Raw genomic sequence first — 22,831 nt, forward strand, 5'->3', positions numbered from 1 at the left:
GGAAGGAAGGAAGGAAGGAAGGAAGGAAGGAAGGAAGGAAGGAAGGAAGGAGAGTAATGTCTAGAAAAAGCATTTTAAAACTCCCCAAAGAAAGATAAACACTGAGGGGGGGGAGCCATTAAGTCAAGAAGAAAGGTATTAAAGACATTCATAAGACAGATTAATTTTGCATACCATTTTAGTATAAGGGCCTTGAAATGAACAGCTGAAAACAGAAATGGGAAATTTGGATTACATTCTTTAACAATCACTTTTTTTTTTTTTTTTGCTTATAGAAAAGGGAAATTTAACTCTAGTGAATTTTAATTCCATGTTTTTTATTGCCTGGATGGAGGCAAGAATGTGATGCTCCTAACAAAGGATACAATATAAATTAAATGACTGCCAACATAAATGCGGAGAAACACGCTTGATAATATGTGGGTAGGTACTGGCCCTGTTATTGCTCATGCACCAGGAATCTCACAAGAGCTCTGGAGTAAGAAGTAATTACAAATGCCAAAAATCTGAACTGCAGCATAAGATGAATTCACATTTCAAACAATTCTGTTGGCAAGATTTGGCTGGAAACAAAATAGATTTTCCAAGAGTCTATCTACAGAGAACATTTTTTTTTGAGGGAAATAAAACAGACAAAGGAGAAAATGAACAACTCAAGGAATCACTGAACATCATACTGTGTTCTTTATTAGTCCACAAATAAGAATCTGAGAGCTCAGAGATCGCTTACAGAAAGATGATTAACATGCACTGAGGAGGGCATTTCAGGGAACACAGCATGTAAAATGATGGAGGGTAGGGAGTAGTTAAAGCAGTGCTCTCGGAGTAAAATTCTATCTTAGTAAAAAGGGACCAAAGGAGGTGAGAGTGACAGAAAGGGAAGAATTACTGAGTACTGGAAAAATAATTTTTAAAGATGGTGAGTATATTCATGATGGCGGTTTAAACACACACACACACACACACACACACACTCACTCAAATTATTTGACTGGCCCTCATAAATACTGCAGTGCAGGTATACTTAAGTTCTTTCTGCCAAATATACGTCAATAATGCATTAATGGATTAGAAGAATAATTTGTGCAAGAAAGAAGACGAAGAACTCCAATAATCTCTATTCAATGTTCTTGACATGTTTCAAAACATCTTTTCATACTTTGAATTAAAATGTTCTTTTAAAATAAAATATCAAAATTATTTGTGTATATACATTACCATAGACAAAATTTATTTCCCTGCTTTAACAATCTCCTTAAGTTATTAACTGGACTCTCAAAAGTAACTAAAAACTAGGCTTGTGTTAGCTAAGTGTATTTACTTATAATTTACACAACTATATATAAATACATATATACACACATATATGATTGATTATTTATTTATTTATTTTTGGTGCTGGTCCTGGGACTTGAATGCAGGGGCCTGGGCACTGTCCCTGAGCTTCTTATGTTCAAGACTAGTGCTCTATCATTTGAGCCACAGCTCCACTTCTGGCTTTTTTGGTAGTAAACTGGAAATAAAGAGTCTCATGGACTTTCCTGTCTAGACTGGATTCATATGATGATCCTCAGATCTTAGCTTCCAAAGTAGCTAAGATTACAGTTGTGAGCCACAATTGCCTTTCTAAATGTTCCTTTTAAAATTTATTACATTAAAAAAATTTCCTGACAAGAGACACACTAAACCATTTGCAATGGAACATAAGGAAAAATTGGACAACAGTTAGTGCTCTCAGGATCCCAGGTGAAAACAAACAAGTGACCACACTGCCGTGTGCCATCTTTCGTTACAGATTTACTTGCAGAGCTAACCTTCACTACCCTTTCTTTATTATCAAAATATTTTAATTTTTTTTTGGGGTCCTGTCGTGGGGCCTGAACTCTGGGCCTGGGCGCTGTCCCTCAGCTCTTCAGCTCAAGGCTAGCGCTCTACCACTTGAGCCACCTTCCCAGCCCCTATCAAAATATTTTAAATGGTATCAGTTGATCATGGAACAAGACAGGGCCACAGGACAAAAAGAAAGACATTTAATATTTTCAAGTGTGAAAGTTTTATCTAAGGCCACAATAATTTAATGACTTCATTAATTCATACTGAATCACTAGAAATTCAAGTGTATAGATTAGACTAAAAAAAAGTATTTTTTTTAAAGTTACAGAACTTGTACATAATTAAAAAAAAATCCTTACCGGTATCTATGAACAAATATACCCTTAAAAATAGAGTTCATCATATTTTCAATTTCATCCTGATTCTCTTGTAGCTGAAACGAAAAAAACCAATAAAAATATTAATGGGAATACTATTTTATTTGTAATGAACAGTTAGTTTTAAACTCCCAACCCTTCTCATTCTGGTGAGTATCCTTCCTTTTGCTCGTTGTGCAATGATGTTTGAGATTATATTTCATTATTTCTACAGCTATACTCCAGTGGTTTGAGAAACTTATTCTCTGCTACCAATTACTTTCTAGACACGAACTACACAGTGATTAAGAAGGAAGAATTTTGTAACTGAGTGTGGTCAGGCTTTCATCTTCAAAGTATCATCCACTTTTGGGAATATGTCTGAATTCTAGACAGCTCTCTGAACCAGGAGCTCAGGGTATGATTTCTGTCTTTGATGATTAAGGGACTATCTTTGATTGGATGTTTGGTCACTGTACAAGCAACTTCCTCCTGTACCTAAAGGATGTAAACATTATGCTGCATTTAAGTAACCCATAATTAAAAGTAGTCAACGTCCCAAAATGCAAGCGTAAGAGACAACAGAGTGGATTCTGGCCACTAGTGGTAGAACGCAGCAAAAACATCAAATACTATTATGGAAATGAAAATTCAGGCAATGTTGCTGATAGTTAGAACTGAGTTTATAGCCATAAAATCACTTGAGACGAAATGACCTTCAATGCTTGATTTCTTTTTCTAATTTTTCCTGTGATTCCTGTGTAATAATATTCAGTGATACATTTTCTTTCACTATCACCTTGTAGGTTTCAGGTGGCAACTGACCTAGAGGTACCTTGTGTGACATTCTGGCAAAGGTGGGAAGTGGAATTTAAAGGTGGCTGATGAATCCATAGGAGGAATTTTCAAGGCAGCCCAGAATTCAGACTGTTGCCTGATTATTGCTGGCTTCTTTTCCCTAGCTTTTGCAGTGAGAGTCAGGACTGGAAAGTCGAGCCGAAAGATGTGAAAAGCGTGCAGTCTGGCCATATGTTCCTCCCAGCATGCTCTTCACCATCACCCCTGAGCCCAAGCAATGCATCCAGCAGAGCTAGGACTAAAACTCTGAAACCAATGTATTAAGAGAAAGTAACTGTGCCTTTAGTTGCCTGTCTCAGGCTTTTGTCACAAAGATGAAAATTCTGACTAGCACACCTCCACAGAGTGAGATAATACATTTCTTTCCTTGAAGCCAACTCCACGTGGCCCTTGCATACAATAGTCTTATCGAACTAACATAATATAGCTAATGATTTAATGGTAAGTTTTTTGGATACATGTATGCAGTCGCTCTGCAATAAGATACTCTTTTTTCAACTAAAAGGTAAAATAATACGACAAAGTAAAATATTTTTCCACAATTAGATCAATAAAAATGTTTCCTATTGGATCGGAGGCTTGGCTCAAGCAGAATGCCTGCCAGGCAAATGCAAATTCTAAATTCAGAAACTAGTACAGCTCATCCCTGGCCAAAAATTAACAATGTCTCCTACGAAAGGACTCAATTTAAAAACACTCTTTCTTTCTTTCTTTTTTTTTTTTTTTGGTTGGTCGTGGGGCTTGAACTCTGGGCCTGGGTGCTGTCCCTCAGTTATTCAGCTCAAGGCCAGTGCTCTACCATTTGAGCCACAGCACCACTTCCAGTTTTCTGGTGGTTCATTGGAGATAAAGCGTTTCATGGACTTTCTTGCCCAGGCTGGCTTGGAACTGCAATCCTCAGTAGCTAGGATTATAGGTGTGAGCCACTGACGCCCAGCTTAAATTCACTTTGAACACACACATGAAAATTTTGTTGTAAAACTGCAAACAAGACCTCAGTGTGAAGCTTGGTGGTGGATGTATGAGACTTTCAGTTGGATTTGTAGCACAAAAGGAAAAAGGGGCTGAGATAAATGAAATAATCTAATTTAAAATGTTAAGAAAATTTAAAACATTTTTAACAGGGAAAACAAAGTGTATTTCTTACACATTTACAAATTGGAAGTCCATCAGTTACTTACCTCTTTGCGTTTCTGAAGTAGTAATTCCAACCTTTCATTGGCTCTCTTCCCAATCATTTTATTTCTCTCAGCTTCGTACTGTCTCTGGGTATTATCCTGATGAATACTGAGGTTTAAGGCAACGTTCACCAGAGCAGTCATGAGCTTCATGGCTACAAAATAAAGGGATATCTTAACATTTATCTCTGAAACAAATCATTGTCTGTGAGATCATAAATTCATAAAGCAAATGGATGAAGGGGGGGGACCATTTCTTTTATAATGCAGGGATAATTTTAAAGTTTTAAATGACAATATATAAATGTATCCTCTTACTCTTCACTTTCCCACTTAAAAACAGCCTCATCTTAAGTACTATTAGGAAAGATTTTTAAGTAGCATCTTCAACATTGCCTTTCTTCACTCCTCAAAAACACTCTTTAGTGAGGGCAGACTCGCCAAGCCTCATCTACCTGACCACCAAATCTGTGTACACAAATGCTCCCAAATGCATTTAACTTAGAAGAATCACAGTTGCCCTATTTACAGTCAATTCTTTATCTTTCCCTCAAAAGACAGTCCTCTCACTTGAATGAACTGTAAATTTCTAATTCCTGTAAAGTACACTGGCCCTAAAATTCATTATGTTCATCAAAATGTATTCTGTGAATTTCTAAGACTTATTTATTTATATATTCTCTAGCAGGCATTTACATATTTTAAATGTTCATTTGTAAATTCTATTTTCCCTTTTTAAAATTTGTATTATAGAAAGGATTATATACAAAGCTATTACAGTTATGTAAATCAGGTAAGGAGTACATTTCTTTCTTTCTTTCTTTTTCTGGTAGTGGGGCTTGAACTCAGTGCCTGGACACAGTCCCTGAACTATTTCACTCAGGGCTAATGTTCTGCCACTTTGAGCCACAGCACCACTTCCATGGGTAAATTTATTTTTGGACAATGTCACTCCTTCTCTCGCTTTTTCCTAGTTTTTCCTTCTCTTATTTTTCTGTTTATATCATTTAAGCAAAAAGAATGTATAAGCCTCAAGCTTTTTTTCATATTTATTTTCATTATTGAGATAGAGTATGGGGAATATTGGTAAAGAAATAAAAAGGTTTTATGCTGGTAAATAATTACCCCTTTAGTCCTTTCAGGCTTATTCATATAAAAATATCAATGTTCAATTATGGCAAAATACTGTTCATCTAGGTGTTCAGCTAGGTGCTGGTGGCTCACATCTGTCATCCTAGCTACTCAAGAGGCTGAGATCTGAGATCTGATCAAAGCCAGTCCCAAAAAGAAAAGTGTGAGGTTCTTATCACCAATTAACCACCAGAAAACCAGAAATGGCGCTGTGGCTCAAAGTGGTACAGCACTAGCCTTGAATGAAAATGCTCAGAGACAGTGCTCAGGCCCCGAGGACATGCCCAACAAAGAACAAAAACCCACGAAATACTGTTCAGTGCTTCTGAAAAACTGACTAAGCTAATTTCAAGCATGTATATAGACAAAAACGTGCATTTTTCACTATTTCCACTATTTCTCTTTAATTATACATTTTACTATTTCCCTTTAATTATCTATATAAGGCACACAGTGAATTGTTTACCTACTTACCCACCCCCACACACATACACATTGTTATCCTGAAGCCCCACCTACATTTTGGCCAGCTCCATTTTAACAGTGATTTCTGTGACCCTTAAAACAATTTATGACAATATATAATCCTGAAAAAAATGTATTTAATTAGTAAACATATAGAAATACATTTAATAGAAAAGTTTTCCTTGGAATACAGTAACCAAAAGTTACATTCAGAAAGTGTTTTAAAATATAACTTAATACATGTTTTGTCAGTATTTGAATATTTGATTACATAATAATTTGTAGAAGAAAGGAGACTAGCTCCCAAACTGCCCTAGGGAGAGCAACAGTTTATCAGAGCTTGTTTGCATACACAGAGTGATACCTAATATTGTGTAGTTCAGTCTAAACTCAATCTCAAAAGCAAAATGACTTGAAAGATAGCATTGGAAAACATTATAATTAACATCAATAGTGTCTGGAATTCACCACTGGAAGATAAGCCATCTAAATGGCTTTTTCTGAATCTAGTGAAGTCTGCTTTCAGCCGCATGTCCTGTTGTATCTCACATGCCAACTGTGCTTACGGAACAAGCCTCTTTTCCCAGTCAGGATACATGATCAATATACTAAAACTAATACAAATGTAAAATGCTCTATAAATTTCCAGGAAATTTTCAGCTAAAACCTTGCTTTCTAGGTATTATGGATCAACTTTCATTTTAGGTGAGAAATGGAAATTATGTTTTGAGTCCACTGAAAGGGACTGACTTCTTGTACAGACTACTTATAAAATTTGACTTGACTAATTCAGCCTTTATATGTGACATGGGTTCTAAAGTGTTTTCCTTCTGTCAAGGTGAATACTTTGACGTTTACGTTTCATCTGTCAGCTACATCGTGACATCAGACATCGATGATGTCTGAGTACAACGCCGCTCAGAATGCAGTTTGCAAATAGGTGTTGATAACAAGAAGTTTTCTGTAAGTTCATTACCATAAAAAGTTGAAAGCAACTCCTTGCTGAAGACAGTTCATATATAAAGTGTCTTCAAGGGAAGTCACAAGTTGGGTAGCACACAGGGATGAGAATTTGGTGGCTAAGAGCCAGGGATAGAAAAGAGGTATTTCACCACGTAATGACTCACATAATGAATATGAAGTCATGTTACTATTGTCACCTATGTCAAACTCCTTTCTTCTTTTCTTTGTGGCAGTCTTGGGGCTTGAACTTAGGGCCTGAGGAATGTTCCTGAGCCTTTTTGCTCAAGACTAGTGCTCAACAACTTGAGCCACAGTTCCACTTTCTCATTTTCTTTTCATAAAATTATAAAACCACAGACCTGGATTTTACTTCCTTGGTAAAGACCGTGTGAAAAGAAAAAAAAAAAAAGGAAAGCTCTGAAGATTTGTCAAGATAATTCAATATTTACAATTTGGCTATAGTCCACCAGGACTTGTTTCCAGAAAGAAGCAAAGACAAAGTTCCAAGAAAGAAGCAGCAGCTATGTCTTTCCAGAAAAAGAACGATGAAAATGGAAGCTGCCAACTAATTTAGGCCATAAGCCTGCTGCATGCACATCAGAAGCAGGGAGGTAAGAGACAATTGAGGAGCTTCAAGGAAAGTTAGAAGGAAGAGAGGGGAGACAATATAAACAAACCTTTTGAGATTTCTGTTTGAAGAGAAAGACAGTGGTGTGATCACAGCTTGTGGAGCATGAGGAATCAAAGGAAGGCTGCTACTTCATCTTAGAAGTGATGAGTTAGCTACGATATCATGACCAGTTATTTTAATCAAACAGCAATCCAGGCATTACAGTCAAGGTCTGTTTTTTTGTTTTGTTTTGTTTTTTAATAATGCCATTCTTGGGGCTTGAACTCGGGGCCTAGGCACTGTCCTTGAGATTATTTTTCTAAAGGCTAGCAGTCTACTACTTGAGCCAGAGTGCTACTTTTGGTTTTTCCTGACTTTCCTGGCCAGGCAGGCTTCAAACTGCAATCCTCAGATCTCAGCCTCCTGAGTAGCTAGGATGACAGGACTGAGCCACAGGCACCAGGCACTTTTCAAAGTATTCTAAACATATGATTAACATATAAAATCAGACGACTTGGGGCTGGAGGCATGGCTCACGTGGTTGGGTGCAAAAGTATCTGGTACCACCAGTCTTGAACCAAAAACAAAACAAAACAAAAGACAGTTGACTTGAAGAAAGAGAAGGCTGCCCCTCCAGCAAGGTGCGTAGAACTCACCCACAAAGGACTAAGAGGAAAGCACATTTTCCAGAGGAAAAAAATCTAAAGACTGCAGAATAAAATATTAGAACTTTCCCATTTGGGAATGTCATACAGATGTCAGAGTCAAAGCTGCAAAACTCCTGCCTGAGTTTCTAGCGTGCTAGCTTGCCTTTCAGATTAAGTTTGCCACATTTTACAGTTGTGTTGATTCAAGTTGCTAAAATAAGAGGAGAGGCAAAAGAAGGAGTGGGAAAGAGAGAGAGAGGAGGAAAGGGAGATTTGTTTTTAAATGTATCTCTAATGGTTCTGTTTCTCTGGAAACCTACACAGACAAAAGGGTTTATAAAAGAGGAGGGCTTTCACAATAAATTAGTATAATAATAAGTATTACATAATGAAAGGGGAAAAACTAAGCTGAGAAACAATATCTGAATATCTGAAGAGCAGTTGTGAAGTAGGTGAAGAGGGAGTGAATTTACAGCGGAGTACCAGGACCAGCCACAGGGGGAGCCATAGTAAGAGAAACAACAGAGCCGAATATGGTATAGTTGCAGATACAAAGGTTTAATCACTGAAGGCTCTCTTCTGTCAATTGCCATTAAAAAAAGACAAATGATCTAAACATAAAGGAGAACGTATAGGAGATGTTTGGGATAAATATTCAGGAAGATGCAAAGCATTCTCCAGCTACTAGTAAGACAGGTACTCTCAGGTGCAGGTTGAGTATGTGGAGATAACAAGGTTTTTCCAGGACTATAACAGAAAAGGTAGGGAAGGTTAGGAAGTGAGTGACCACAGAATGAAAGGACACACAGTGTGTGAAGAACATTAAATACGTAGTACGAACTCATGGAGTGTCTGAATAGAAGAAAAATCACTGAAAAAAGTTATCAGCCAATGGGATGTCTGAAAATAGGATTCTAAACATTGATCCTTTTAATCAATATCTGACTATTTCTATTTATGTTTCTCTAAACATAATCTGAGGCATAAGAGAAACTGCATTTATACTTAGTTTTTTCTGAAATGGAAGATTATGTTGCTCAGAACAGCCTCAAGCTCTTTGGCTCAAGTAATTCTCCTAAATTTACCTCTTCAATACCAGTGGCTACCAGCGTTGATCCCATGCCTGACACAAGAAATCCAGGTTTTGTAATGGGACAAATTAGATTTTCTTAAAAAGTTTTTTGACAAATGAGATTTTAAGAGAAAGAAGATTCTCAGTTTGGTTGCACAAAGTCTACATAAATAGTAAACTTCCCATGTCAAATGATAAAAATTTAAATAATCTCTCTTAAAATCCCAAACAAAACAACAAGGAGAAAACAATTTTCATCTGTAATGAATTCATGAGATACCTTCAAGGCCAAACCCCAAATATATGATACATGAATTAAGGCCAATAGGAGGATGAGCACAGGGTATTTAAATCCAGCCAAGGGGAGGACAAACAGGACAAACTATCTAAAAGGCCACTTTCTTCTATAGGATACAGAAACACAAGGGGGGGGGGGGGGAGAAGAACACAACAAACTAGAACTAAGTTCAACAGAACATGGACAAAGACAGTCTGAAATCTTAGTCTGTTCAATAACCAAGTAAATTCCAAATCCTTACTAAATCCAGGCACTCCTGGCATTTCCTTTATCAGTCACTTGAAAGATCAGACAATAAATAGACAGGATGAGGACCAGACCTGCCTTTCCCACCCTGGCAGTTTGCTGCTCGTTTTTCAGTATCTTACTCTCAAGGCCAAGAGTCAAGAAATATCATTGAAGAATGTTTATCATATGAAAGACAGGGATCAAAGCAGAGAATCAGAAGAACTTCTAACAGTTAGCTATGGGATTAGGGAAAACTTTCAAAGAAACAGTTAACATACAAATAAACAAGGAAAAAAATAAGGTAGAATATTTTTAATACATAGAATACGGAAAAATGTCCTGGGAAAGTTAACAAAGAACTCTTAGAAACAAAATAATAGTCAAAATTCAGTGCAATAAAAATGTAAAGAATGTAAGGAAATTAAAAAGAAAGAAACAGACCAAAAAGAAGAAATTTAGAATTAAACAGATTAACATCTAACCAATAAGAATTTAAGAAGGTATCTCCAGCAAAACCAATGGGGGGGAGACAGCACATACAGCAAAATTTCATTTTACTATGAAATTTCAGAATACTACAAAGAGAAAAATATAAGGACTTACTAAGGCAAAAAACAGAATTTGAAGTCTCAACAGCATTAGACTTTTCAGCAAAAACACTAGAAGTTAAAAACCAATTCTGAGCAAAATAACCAAGTATTAATATTAAGGAAAAGGATACAACATTCTTTCTAGGCATCCAATACCTTAAATATATACCTAAATATATATACTTCCTCAGTATCCCATTTTATTCCCAAGAAGCTGTCAGGTAATATTTTACACTAAAAGGAGAATGTATGTGTGTGTGTGTACTTTTTTTTTTTAAGATGGCACAGGGGCTGAGAATGTGGCTTAGTGGTAGAGTGCTTGCCTAGCATGAATGGGTTCAACTTCTCAGTACCATATAAACAGAAAAAACTGGAAGTGATGTGGTGGCTCAAGTGGTAGAGTGCTAGCCTTGACCAAAAGAAGTTCAGGGACTCAGGGACAGTGCCCTGGTCCTGAGGTCAAGCCCCAGGACTGGCAAAAAAAAAAGATGGCACAAGATTAAAAAGACAAAAGATGTAAACAATGGCAAGAAAGTCAAATAAATTGAAGGACATCTAAAATCTACAACGAATATATTTTTAAAATTAAAAGTATAAAAATTCCTGTTCAATGCATTAGCAAAAAGTCTTTTACTTGGGCTGGTAAGGTGGCTCAGTGGTAGAGTGCTTGCCTCACATGTATGAGGCTCTGGGTTTGATTCCTCAGCACCACATAAGCAAAATAAGCCAGATGTGGCACTGTAGCTCAAGTGGTAGAGCGCTAGCCTTGAGCTGAAGAGCTGAGGGACAGCGCCCAGGCCCAAAGTTTAGGCTCCACAACTAACAAAAAACAAAAACAAAAAAAATTCTTTTACTTAAGCTTCATAATAGTACTATGAAGTAAAACTATTCTTGTTTTTAACAATACTATAGAAATGAGGAGGTAAGGTTAAAATACATAAAATGAATATATGAGATATATAATGCTTGTAAAGTGTTTTTCAAAATAATTTCTTAAAAAAAAACTGGCTCACAAAAGAAAGCCCATTTTGAGACCTATGGACAGAAAGCAAAACAGCAAAAGGGAAAAATATAACCTAACTAAAGCCAAAAAACTTTGGTAATTTCTCTAATTGTAATTATAGTTCTGGAGTTATATTTTATTTTGTGGGTATAATTACATGGGATGGTGTTATTTGTAGGTTCATAAACAACTATTGTTGGACATTAATCCTTCACAAAAAAAAAAAAAAAAGCAGCCCGGGAAGGTGGTAGAGCGCTTGTCTTGCATGCATGAGGCCCTGGATTCGATTTCTCAGTACCACGTAAGCAGAAAAAAGCCAGAAGTGGTGCTGTGGCTCAAGTGGAAGAATGTTAGCCTTGAGCTGAAGAGCTCAGGGACAGAGACCAGGGCCGAGTTCAGGCCTCATGATCAACCAAAAAAAAAAAGTAAGTCCATTAGAAAACTAAATAAAACCTGGACAATAGATGAAGAAGACATAAATGATGATGTTAAAGAACAAAGGGTAAAAGTACAAAACAATGAAAAGAAATCTAGAAGAACTAAAGAATTTATGATAGACAAATAAAATACAGGGCAGGGGCTATAGCTTACTAGTTAAGTACTTTCTTAGTGTGTGTGTGAGGTCCTACTTCAATCCCCAGTCTCACACACACACACACACACACGATACACAGAACATGTAAGAGCAACGGGGCAGGGGCTGGGAAGGTGGCTCAGTGGTAGAGCGCTTGCCTTGCATGCCTGAGGCCCTGGGTTCGATTCCTCAGCACCCTATAAGCAAAAAGAAAAAAGCTGGAAGTGGTGCTGTGGCTCAAGTGGTAGAGCACTAGCCTTGAGCTGAAGAGCTGAGGGACAGCGCCCAGGCCCAGAGTTCAGGCCCCATGACCGGACCCAAAAAAAAAAAAAAAAAGAGCAACGGGGCAAAAAAGATTGTAACTATAGTTTATTTTCTGGGAGAGACATTTCTAAAATTTTCAAGTCCTATTCATAATCTATCTCATTAAGAATTATGAAAATCTAGTGACCTAGTGAATTTAATTAACAGGATATGAGTTCTGGAGCCAAATGGAAATGAAAACGTATGCTGTTAGTTTGATTAGCATCAATTTTGGGGGCAGGGGGGTAAGTTCTGAACGCAAGTAGGCCTTCAGACTCACTAGGCAGGCACTCTGTTGCTTGCATAATCCCAGCAGCCCTCTTGCTCTGGATATTTTTGAGATGAAGTTTCACTTTGGGGCCAGGCTGGACCATAATGCTCCTAACTAAACTTCCTGGTATAGCTGAGATGACAAATGTGTACCACTATACCCAACCTTTTATAGTGATTGGGGAGGGTCCTCATGAAACTTTTTGCCAGGTCTGGCCTGGAATTATAATCTTCCCAAACTCAGCTTTCCCTGTAGCTGGTTTGAGAGGCATGTACACCATATTCAGCTACTATTTGGGATGGGGGTGGGGAGAGGGAATCACATAAACTTTTTGACCAGCCTGACCTCAAACCTGTTATCAGTCTCCAGTATATGCCAGAGGATTACACACACTAGCATACACTTTGGTGTATGGTTTTTTTGTTTTGTTCTGTTTTGTTTTTTTGGTTTGCTTTGGCCAATCCTGGGGCTTGAACTCAGGGCCTGAGTCTCTCTGTGCTCAAGGCTAGCTTTCTACCCCTAAGCCACATTCCCAGCCCCTAGAGTCCACTTTGATTTCATTTTTTCCAAGTTTTTGTACTCGTTTACTTCTGATTTCCTCATTTGCAATACAGTCTATTATAAGGAATTGGAAATTCAGTACGTTCTGAGAAAAAGTATGAACATTTAGCAAATAATAGCTCTACTGGTTAACACAGAATACTCAAAGACCTACTAAGTGCCAGGCACCACTGTAAGCTCTCTTAATATTTTTAGTAAGAGGTAGCCGTGGTAGTTCTTTTTATGGGGGGGAGGGGTTGTTTGTATGTTTGTTTTTGCCAGTTGTGGGCTTGAACTTGGGGCCTGGGCACTGTCCCTCAGCTCTTAGTTCTTCTGCTCAAGGCTAGCACACTACCACTTTTGAACCACAGCCCCACTTCCGATTTTCTGGTAGTTCACTGGAGATAACATGGAGGGCTGGTAATGTGGCTTAGTGGTAGAGTGCTTGCCTAGCATGCATGAAGCCCTGGTGCTGTGGCTCACTCAAGTGGTAAGAGTTCTAGCCTTGAGCAAAAAGAAGCTCAGCGACAGTGAGATCAAGCCCCAGGACTAGCAAAAAGAAAAAAAGAAGAAAAAAAAAGATTTTCACGGACTTCCCTGGCTGGCTTTGAACCCTGATACTAAGATCTAAGCCTCCTGAGTAGCTAGGACTACAGGTATGAGCAAGCAGTGCACCTAGTAATCACTGTCATTACTTCTTCATTTTGCATTAAAAGAGAGTGTAGCCAGATAAGGATTTGTCCAAAGTTATCCAACTAGTAAAAGGAAAACAAGACTATGTATGCAGTAAGTCTGGCTCCAGAACTCATTCTACCATTCACTCATATAATTAAAATCAGAAAAAAGAGATTGTAATTTTCAGAGACATATGTCAATATTACAATGTTAAGTAATAAGCTATAAACAAATGTTTAATCCCTCAAGCAACTAGGTGACTTACTGTTAACCAGTGATCAAGATGCCCTCATAGATGTTCTTGACCACATTTCTAATTCTTCTCAAATTCATTTTGGGAACCAATGACAGCAGAATAAATTATGTCATTATTAATAGAAATTTTGAATTCTTAGTTCAAATAAGCACTTTCATCTTAGAAGTGACAGGTAGCTTAAGCTATATAAAAGTATGTGAGAAAATTAAAAATAAAATAATTAAATTAATATTCTTACATTACATACTTGAAGTCAACAACTCAGGAGATATTGGCATTATTTTACAAGCAAACACCTACATAAAACTGCAATTACGATAAAGATTCTTGAAGAATATTGTTTTCATAATCTAAAAAGTGGTAAATCAAAAAAATTTTTTACTTGGAAAAATTACTTTCTCATAAAATATAAAAACTGCACAGAAATGGGAAAAACGTCTCTAGCCTCAGACTGTAAACCCACTAGAATTATGACAAAATGTTTTTATGAAGGTAAAACCATAAACTATGTTCTAATATGTACAATGAAGATAGTGACTACAAAAGAAATGAGGGTACTTAATTCTGATGTTTTTACAGTAAAAAAAAACTGTACTGCAATGTGAAGCTTCTTTAGTAAAATGGATGAGTAAATGAACATTCTGCTGAAGAGAACAGAAATAAGGAAAATATAGTATGTATTTTCTAACAGTCTGTTACAACTTACTGATAAAAAGTATTCCCAAAAGAAAGACTATCTCCAATGGAAAAACAATACTTATACTTCTAATTGTGGAGTAATCAGATCAAAAGAGCTACAGAATGCTGAAAAGTTTTAAGGAAAAAGTATAGTATACAATTCTATGCAATGAATAAATACTGACAATAGGGACACATTAATTAATTCATAACAAGAAAATGGGATATTTGAAAAACATATAGAAAGTACTACTAATATAAAGACCACTCTGGTGACTTATAAAGCTATGGAACTCATTACATCTGTACCCTACAAAATAACTAACCTGATGGTCTCTCTTCTCAGCTAAGATATAAGCAATGTCAGGGAGCATTTTATTCCAAAGCCGATAATCATATCTGGCCATAACTGCCTTGCAACTGTCCATGCACATAGTCTTTGAAGCAGAGGATTAAATGTTCCTGCCCATTTTATCTAGTCCCCAAGACTTGTCCTGCAAAGTGAATAAAAATGATTATCTTTTAATCTATGTCTTGTATACATACCATTTAAAAAAAGAGGGCAAAGATGTGAACAAAAAGCTCATAAAAGATGGATAATTATTATCCAGCCTAGAATTAAGTTCTCAGCAAACTTGCTGTGCTTAGCTGAAAGGTTCGTGACCAATAAATCTCATACTTTATACAACTGAGCTTTGGAAGATATAGTCATTTGGGTAGACAAATGGGAATTACAGTAGTATTTTGTAGTAACTTTAGAGAATGACTAAATTAATATAGCCATAATGTTAAATACCGTGTATTTTTTGACACCTGATTTCATAAAATAATTCAGAATGTAAATTATCTTCAAAATAAGGAAAAGAAGTTAGGTGAAGCAAATGGCATTTATTAAGCAATTTTAAAGGCTATTACTAGTGGGAAGAGAGCTGTTCAATGCAAAATGGATATGAGAAAAGCCATATGAAAAAAAATATATATAAGCATACATCCAAATAGCAGATGGAGACGACCAAAGGGATGAATACAGAAAAAAAAAAATAGTACAATAAAAGCTTCTGGAAATGAGCCAATGGGAAGGAAAAGGAAAATGGGCCATCATAAAAAAGGCAGTTAAAATACAGAAATACATCATTTACATGGCACTGAAGAACAAGTAAGAAAGAATTAAAGTGCACTGTTCAAAAAACGTACAAGTTCATGTTCTGGCTTATCTGTTTTCAGGGTGAGGGGAGGGTACTGAGATTGAACTCTGGACTGCTGCCACTGACAGAACGGTAGAGTCAGTCTACCACTGAGCTAGCCCAGTTCCAAGAAAATGCTTTGGTTTTTGTTTTTATGCTGGTCCTGGGGCTTGAGCTTTGGACCTGGGTGCTGTCCCTGAGCTTGTGTGCTCAAGGCTAGCACTCCACCACTTGAGCCAGAGCTCCATTTCTGGCTTTTTGTAGTCAACTGGAGATAAGATTCTCACAGACGTTCCTGTCTGAGTGGGCTTTGAACCAGGATCCTTAGATTTTAGCCTCCCAAGTAGCTAGGATTACAGGCATCAGCTACTGGCCTTACCAAGAAAATGTTTTAAGAGTCAAAATACTGTACATTCTTCTATATTTTCTCTTCTTAAGTAATTCTATATGTGGCATATGTTTAGGTCATATTCTTTTATATACTCATAGGTTTCTGGATTGAACAGAAGTAGCTTACTCCTACAGAAGAACCCAGTTTGTGCTGTACTTTTGAGACATATAATTTTTATTTTCCTTTATGTTGCAAATCATCATTTCAAAATAATATCAACAAGAGAGTATCTGAAGGAAATCTTCCATGAATTTTTGCTTCCTATTGTCCTGGCCATGGGAAACCAAATGATTTATTTATATATCAAGGTAATAGTGTTAATTTTTATGACAGCAGCTTCAGCATTCAGAATCAATTTCTACCTTATGTTAAATGATTATGACAACCAGGTAAATGGGCATTACTGTACATAGAAAGAAGATGCAAAAGGAGTAGAACATATTAAACAAGTAAACAAAACAAAGACCAAATGTGGAAAAGACTAACATTCATGAAATCAGAAAAAAATGTATAACAGACAACTTTTAAAATATACAACTGAGTGTAAGATTTTTCTAACAATGAGGGAACAGATATTCTCCAAACACAAACAGTTTTCTCTCCAGAAAGTTGCTGTATTTTTATTTGACTAAACATTTAATAGAGAGGTAAAAACACCTCTGTTTTTCTCTAAAATAATGACAAAAAAGAAACTACCCTCCAAACTATGTTTCAAATATGTTTGGCATACTACTCTAAGAAAGATGATAAGGGACACTTGTATCCACTAAATAGTTTAAGAAAAAGAGGAAATGCATCTGACTACAAATAACATCTTACTACCTTTATGACACAGGTCGAACCAGAGAATAATTAAATTTTATATATAGCAGTGTAGTAATGTATATTTCCCAAGCCAGAATCAACATCACCTAGAAATCTGTTAAATTCTGCTGACACAGACTTTTAAAAAGGTTTTGATATATGCCAAAGTTTAAGAACCAAGACTTCCAATGTAAATAAATTTAAATATCAAGAAAAAGAATGAATCTAAATCTGGTTCCCTCCTGGTAATAATTAAGATGAGTAGAAACAAAATTATTCCTACTGAAAATGTAAACTGGGAATATTTAAATATTTATCTACAGGCATATGTGCATATAAATACACATTCCATTTTACAAATAAAAAAGTAGTCATGTTAAGTAAGCTCAATTAATATGCTAGAGGAAAAAATATAATGATTCCTAAATTAACAAAATCATCTTGTGGAAAAACAAAAAAAAATGAATATAGTTAGGTGACAGGTTGTCAAGATAATTCTAAAATAAAGTGTGAAGCAAATCTGCAATCTCTCAGCTCTTCATATTAACTATAGGTTAATTAAAAGTTTAGATACATGTGTTTTAAGACATGTTTATTAGTAAAAGTAATAGGAAGAATACATGCTACTTTACTATATAGGATTGTTTCAAACAAATTTTATACACTTTTTTTTTTGGGGGGGGGGGTCTGGTCGTGGGGCCTGAACTCTGGGCCTGGACACTTTGTATATTTTAAAAGAGCAGTAAAGCCCGGCGCCAGTGGCTCACACCTATAATCTTAGTTGCTCAGGAGGCTGAGATCTGAGGATTACGGTTCAAAACCAGCCCAGGAAGGAAAGGAAAGGTCGTGAGACTCTTCTCTCCAATAAACCACTCAGAAAACTGGATGTGGCATTGTGGCTCAAGTGGCAGAGCACTCACCTTGAGCTGAAGAGCTGAGGAAGAGCACCCAGGCCCAGAGTTCAAGCCCCATGACCGACCACACCCCTACCCCCCAAAAAAAGAAGAATAAAAGAGGCAGGTACTGGTGACTCAACACCTGTCATCCTAACTACTCAGGAGGCTGATATCTGAGGATCATGGTTAAAGCCAGCCCAGGCAGAAAAGTCTGTAAGACTCTTATCTCTAACTACCAAAAAGCTGGAAGTGGTACTATGGCTCAAGCAATAGGCAGACCACTAACCTTGAGCAAAAAAGTTCAGGGACAGCACCTATGCCCTGAGTTCAAGCCCTAACACTGGCATCAAAAAAAAAAGTAGAAAGAAGAAAAAAAAATAGGATAAATGTGGAATTTCAACTATCATTAATTAGATTTACCAAAGTGTATTTCACAGTGGTCTTTTCAAACTTCTCTGTTATAATATATATAGGAAAAAAAATACACATGTAAGAAAATATTTGACAGCCAGAAATTTTCCATTTTTATTTTTAAGGCTGTTAATTGCCATCTTGGCAAACATGCAAACATTTTACTCTTGATAACACAAATTCTTCAGATTAATTTGTCAGGAACACAGTATATTTCAACATTTCATCTCAAGAGAGCTTAAGTAGACTAAAACACATACAGTAAACTCCATGAAAAAGAATGAATATGGTAGTTATTTTACTTACCAGCAAGTGTACTTGTGTGCCTAAAAGCTCTGACCTGGGAGTCAGACAAACCAGTCAGAAGGGAAATGACTGTGTCCATCATATACTCATCATAAATTATGCTATACTGACACTGTCGAATCAAGACTCCAATAAATTCACAAAAGTTGGAACGAAATTTTTTCCACTGAGGTCCAGGCATGGTAAGTGGATAATCACCACTGTCCTAAAAGGTATAAAAAGAACATACTAAACATGACACAATGGCAGATCAACCCTTGCTATTCTTTTCATTACTTAATTATATATTTATTATCTATAAGTAGTTGCACAGAAGAGCTGCCATTCAGGTACGTACCATGCTTAGCCACCTCTTTCATTATTCTCCTCATCCCTCCCCTCAGATACAATTAGCATATCAGCCACTGAAACAGTGTAATTAGGCAATTTGTGTAAGAATTGGAAGGCCATATACCTCATCAAATTCTTCAGTCATTTTCCTGATGATTTCTGCATTCTGCATATTTCGAAACATCTCTATTCTCACAGTACCTGTAAAAACATATATAACCATTAAAATCAATCTGCTGACTGTTTGAAATGTTATAGGAAACTTTGGGGATCTCCTTTTTACCCCTCAGATTCTTATTCTAAAGGACCTCTTATTTCGGAATACAGTGTTTTTGAGATGTTATTGAAAGACAAATCATAAGCACTGAATTTGTATAATAAATGGGAGTTTTAAAGACTGATTTTTAAACATATACTAATATTATCTACACAAATAGCTTGCTGCCATTGTCTTGAAAATTTAAGTACAGAGAATAAATTTATTGTATGGCTATTTCTGACCTTCTCTTTTTTCTTCACCCTCTCAGCCCCCCTCCCTTTCTTTGTGATACAAGAGCTTAAACTCGTGACTGCATGTAAGCTCCCAGCTGGCACTTCTAGCCCTAGAGAATTGCAATCATCCAGAATTCAACCTCCTGAGGAGCTAGGATTATAGCTGTGAGCCATTGATATAAATTAAAACAAAATACCCGTTGATATAAATGTTTTTTTCTGAGAATAAAAGTGGCTAAGTTCTACATAATTATAAAAAATCAAATATAAACCTTATCCTTTTTATAAAAATCTCATTCTTTACCTTGTTTTTTTAAAAAATATTTTAGATAAGGTCATAAAAATCAGTGCTCAAATACAGAGAAAAAAAAGAACAGTTTATATTTACAAGTTGTGTTTTAAAAAACTGTAATTTGCCAGGCTCAGGTGGATCACACTTGTAATCCTAGCTACTCAAGAGGCTGAGATCTGAGGATCACAGTTCAAAGCCAGCCCAAGCAGGAAAGTCCCTGAGACTCTATCACCCAATTGGTTAACCTAAAAAAAAGAAAGTGGTGCTATGCTCCAAGTGGTAGAGCACTAGCCTTGAGCAGAAAAGGTCAGAGGGAGAGCCCAGGCCCAGGCCATGAGTTCAAGCCCCATGTCCAACCAAAACAAAAACAACGACAACAACAAAAGCCAACCATATAATTTAAAAACTGGAATTTAAAAATAAATCTGGATATAGAGAATCCTGGTGTAATATTCAAATGAGTTCAGTTTAATATATTTAAATGTAACATATTAGCTTAAAAAAAAAGTCACAAGAATGCCTGTTGCTGGTGGCTCATGCCTATAATCCTAGCTGTTCAGGAGGCTGAGATCTAAGGACTGCAGTGCAAAGCAGGCTGGGCAGGAAAACCTATGAGACCCATCTCCAAGTAACCACCAAAAATGCTGGAAATAGAGCTGTGGCTCAATTGGTAGAATGCCAGCCTTAGGCACAAAAGGCTCAGGACAGTACCCAGGCCCCGAGTTTAAATCACAGGACTGGCACAAAAGAAGGAAAAATAATTCACAAAATTGAAACTGAATGAATCAGTGCATATTTATAACTCCTGGCAGAACCTTGCCAGTAACAACTAGCTCCAACTCAAATGATTTTGTAATGTATCAGAAAAGAGTCTGAAGTATATACAGGGTGTAGACAGAGAAGAGTATGGAACGATCGGTGTCGGCTTCATTCAAGTAAAACAAAAATTGCACTTGTATATTAATTTAATTTGAACTAATACTACTAGTCTGTGAAATTGGAAAAGTGACATTTGCCCTATCTTTCAATCAGAACCATTTTTAAGCACATTGATTAGTTGACGCATAGTTCTATTCTTTATATTCAGGAAGCTGAATTTATGAAGGTCTCTATCAACAGGTATCTCCTGTACTCAAGTATAAAGATGATCTGGTCTGGGCTGGCAGTTGGAGGAAAAGGAAGAATAGGTTTAAAAATTTTCTTCCCAACGTGGAATTTTTTAAGCAAATTAGGGAAATGCTGTTGTGACTTTTACCTTTTTAATAAAAACAGTACAGGAAACATTCTGTTTATAGACTCTAATAGAACCTTTTGCGGTCAAGATAAAAAAAATCAACAGTAAACTTAAATTGCTAATTGTCACCAGTAAAAGTTAATTTCCTGGCAGGCATTCATAAAACTAGTCAAATTAAACAAATTATAAAGTTTTACAATGTTAAGTAATTGGTAGTTTAACCCTATGTTGATGCCACAGATAATAATTTATATATTATATACTAACATACTATATAGTTATACATTTATTCTGGAGTTTTTGTGCACCTTTAATAATAAAATGGCATTCATTAAACACTAAAGAAATTAGATTTTTTAAAAAAGATTAAGCATGACATGGTGCATATTAACAGAAATACAGAAATCCTATGGATACTAACAATGCAAAAGTCACAACCATTAAAAATATCTCTTAGCTGAGCTCTGGAAGCTCAGGCTTATAGCTAGCTATGTAGGAGAGAGATCCAAAGGATCTTTGTGCGACATTAGCCCAGGAAGAAAATTCCTCAAGATTCCATCTCCAAAAATAACTAGCAATGTCGGGTGCCAGTGCCTGTAATTCTAGTTACTCAGAAGACTAAGATCTGAGGATGGAGGTTCAAAGCCAGCCCCAGCAGAAAAGATTCTGTGAGACTCTTATCTCCAATAAACCACTCAAAAAGCATAAGTGGTACGTGGCTCAAGTGGTAAAGCGCTAGCCTGGAGCATAAGGAGGCTCAGGGACAGCTCCCAAGCCCTGATTTCAATCCTACAACAACAACAAATACAACACACAGCAAAAAGCCAAGTTGAAGAATATGACTTAAGTGTTAGAACATCAGCAAAGCAAGCAAAAGGCAATGAATTCAATGCAGAGTACCATCAAACAAATGAAAAAAAATAAGTGCTCCTTAACTACATATTCAGATTACACTTTAATTCATAAGGTATACTTTACAAAAAGTGCACAGCGGGCTGGCTCCCATTTCCGACCTGTGCCATTCTCTACGCAGCCCTGGCAGCAGGTTGGAGGACAGCTGAACCTGCCCTGGTGCTGTGCTTCTTCCTCCTCTCTCCCGCAGGGTGCCCAGGCCACGTCTGTTCCACATCACAGCTGGGTGTGGAGGAGGTGGGTAGGTGGCTGCCACCCAACCGTTAGCCAAGGAGTGCCAATCAAGAGAGGAAGAGTGGCTATTCTTCTCCCCCATGAATACACACGCAAGCTCTGCACTCCATCAAAGGTCCCTCTGAAGGACAGGGCTGTCCTGGTGTCTGGGTGGGACCTGCCCAGGTGACTCTGTCAGAGGCTAGGGAGGTTTTAGAGAAGCCTCGAGTCATTTCTCCCTTCAGGAGGCACTGGGTCGCCCTGTGAGACTGAATGTGCAGCGGTGGTGGGCACAGGCCACCAATGGACTAACAGGCCACTTGAGTAATGACAGTGTGTCTGCTGGCAGGTCTGGGTCCTTAAGAGGCTGCCAGGTGGCTTCCATGCTTCAGGTATTTTGCTCCTTGCTACCCAGGCACATTCCTTTTGGGGTTCCAGCCCCTGCATGTTACCTTCAGGGGTCCCAGAGTGACCTCTCCACCTCTTAGAACAACAACAATACATACATAAAAATTTATTTTACTCTAACAAAAGAATTATACTGTAAAACCTGAGAAACACAAAAGGTATTGTGGGCGTCTCCTCAAGCCTGGAGCCGGAGAACAGAGCACCAGCTTATTTTTTCATTGTGACCTACAAATGAAGGGAATTAGTTCATCTATGGAAAAACGATAAAGGAGAAAAGAGGAAGAAAATTCTTACAAGTCTGAAGGAAAACTTTACCAATGTGAAGAAAAGAACTAGGCGATTATAACATACTGACAATGTAGAACAAGATTTATACGACCTCAAAGGTTCTAGATGGATTTGATGGGGAATTTAACGATTTTAGATAAG

General features: G+C 37.0%; 1 protein-coding gene across 1 annotated transcript in view; it reads right to left on the minus strand.

The window, feature by feature from the left end:
* The window catches only part of Stag1 (stromal antigen 1), a 118,540-nt gene that overhangs the window by 64,838 nt on the left and 30,871 nt on the right, over nt 1-22,831 (minus strand). The window contains exons 5-8 of the mRNA XM_013034662.1: nt 18,976-19,052; nt 18,522-18,726; nt 4,229-4,380; nt 2,193-2,266 (exon numbers count right to left, since the gene is read on the minus strand). Of these exons, the coding sequence (XP_012890116.1) occupies nt 2,193-2,266; nt 4,229-4,380; nt 18,522-18,726; nt 18,976-19,052 (508 nt within the window). The remainder of the gene's footprint in view (nt 1-2,192; nt 2,267-4,228; nt 4,381-18,521; nt 18,727-18,975; nt 19,053-22,831) is intronic.

Source organism: Dipodomys ordii, unplaced genomic scaffold (genome assembly GCF_000151885.1).
Source record: "Dipodomys ordii isolate 6190 unplaced genomic scaffold, Dord_2.0 Scaffold193, whole genome shotgun sequence".
NCBI lineage: Eukaryota > Metazoa > Chordata > Mammalia > Rodentia > Heteromyidae > Dipodomys > Dipodomys ordii.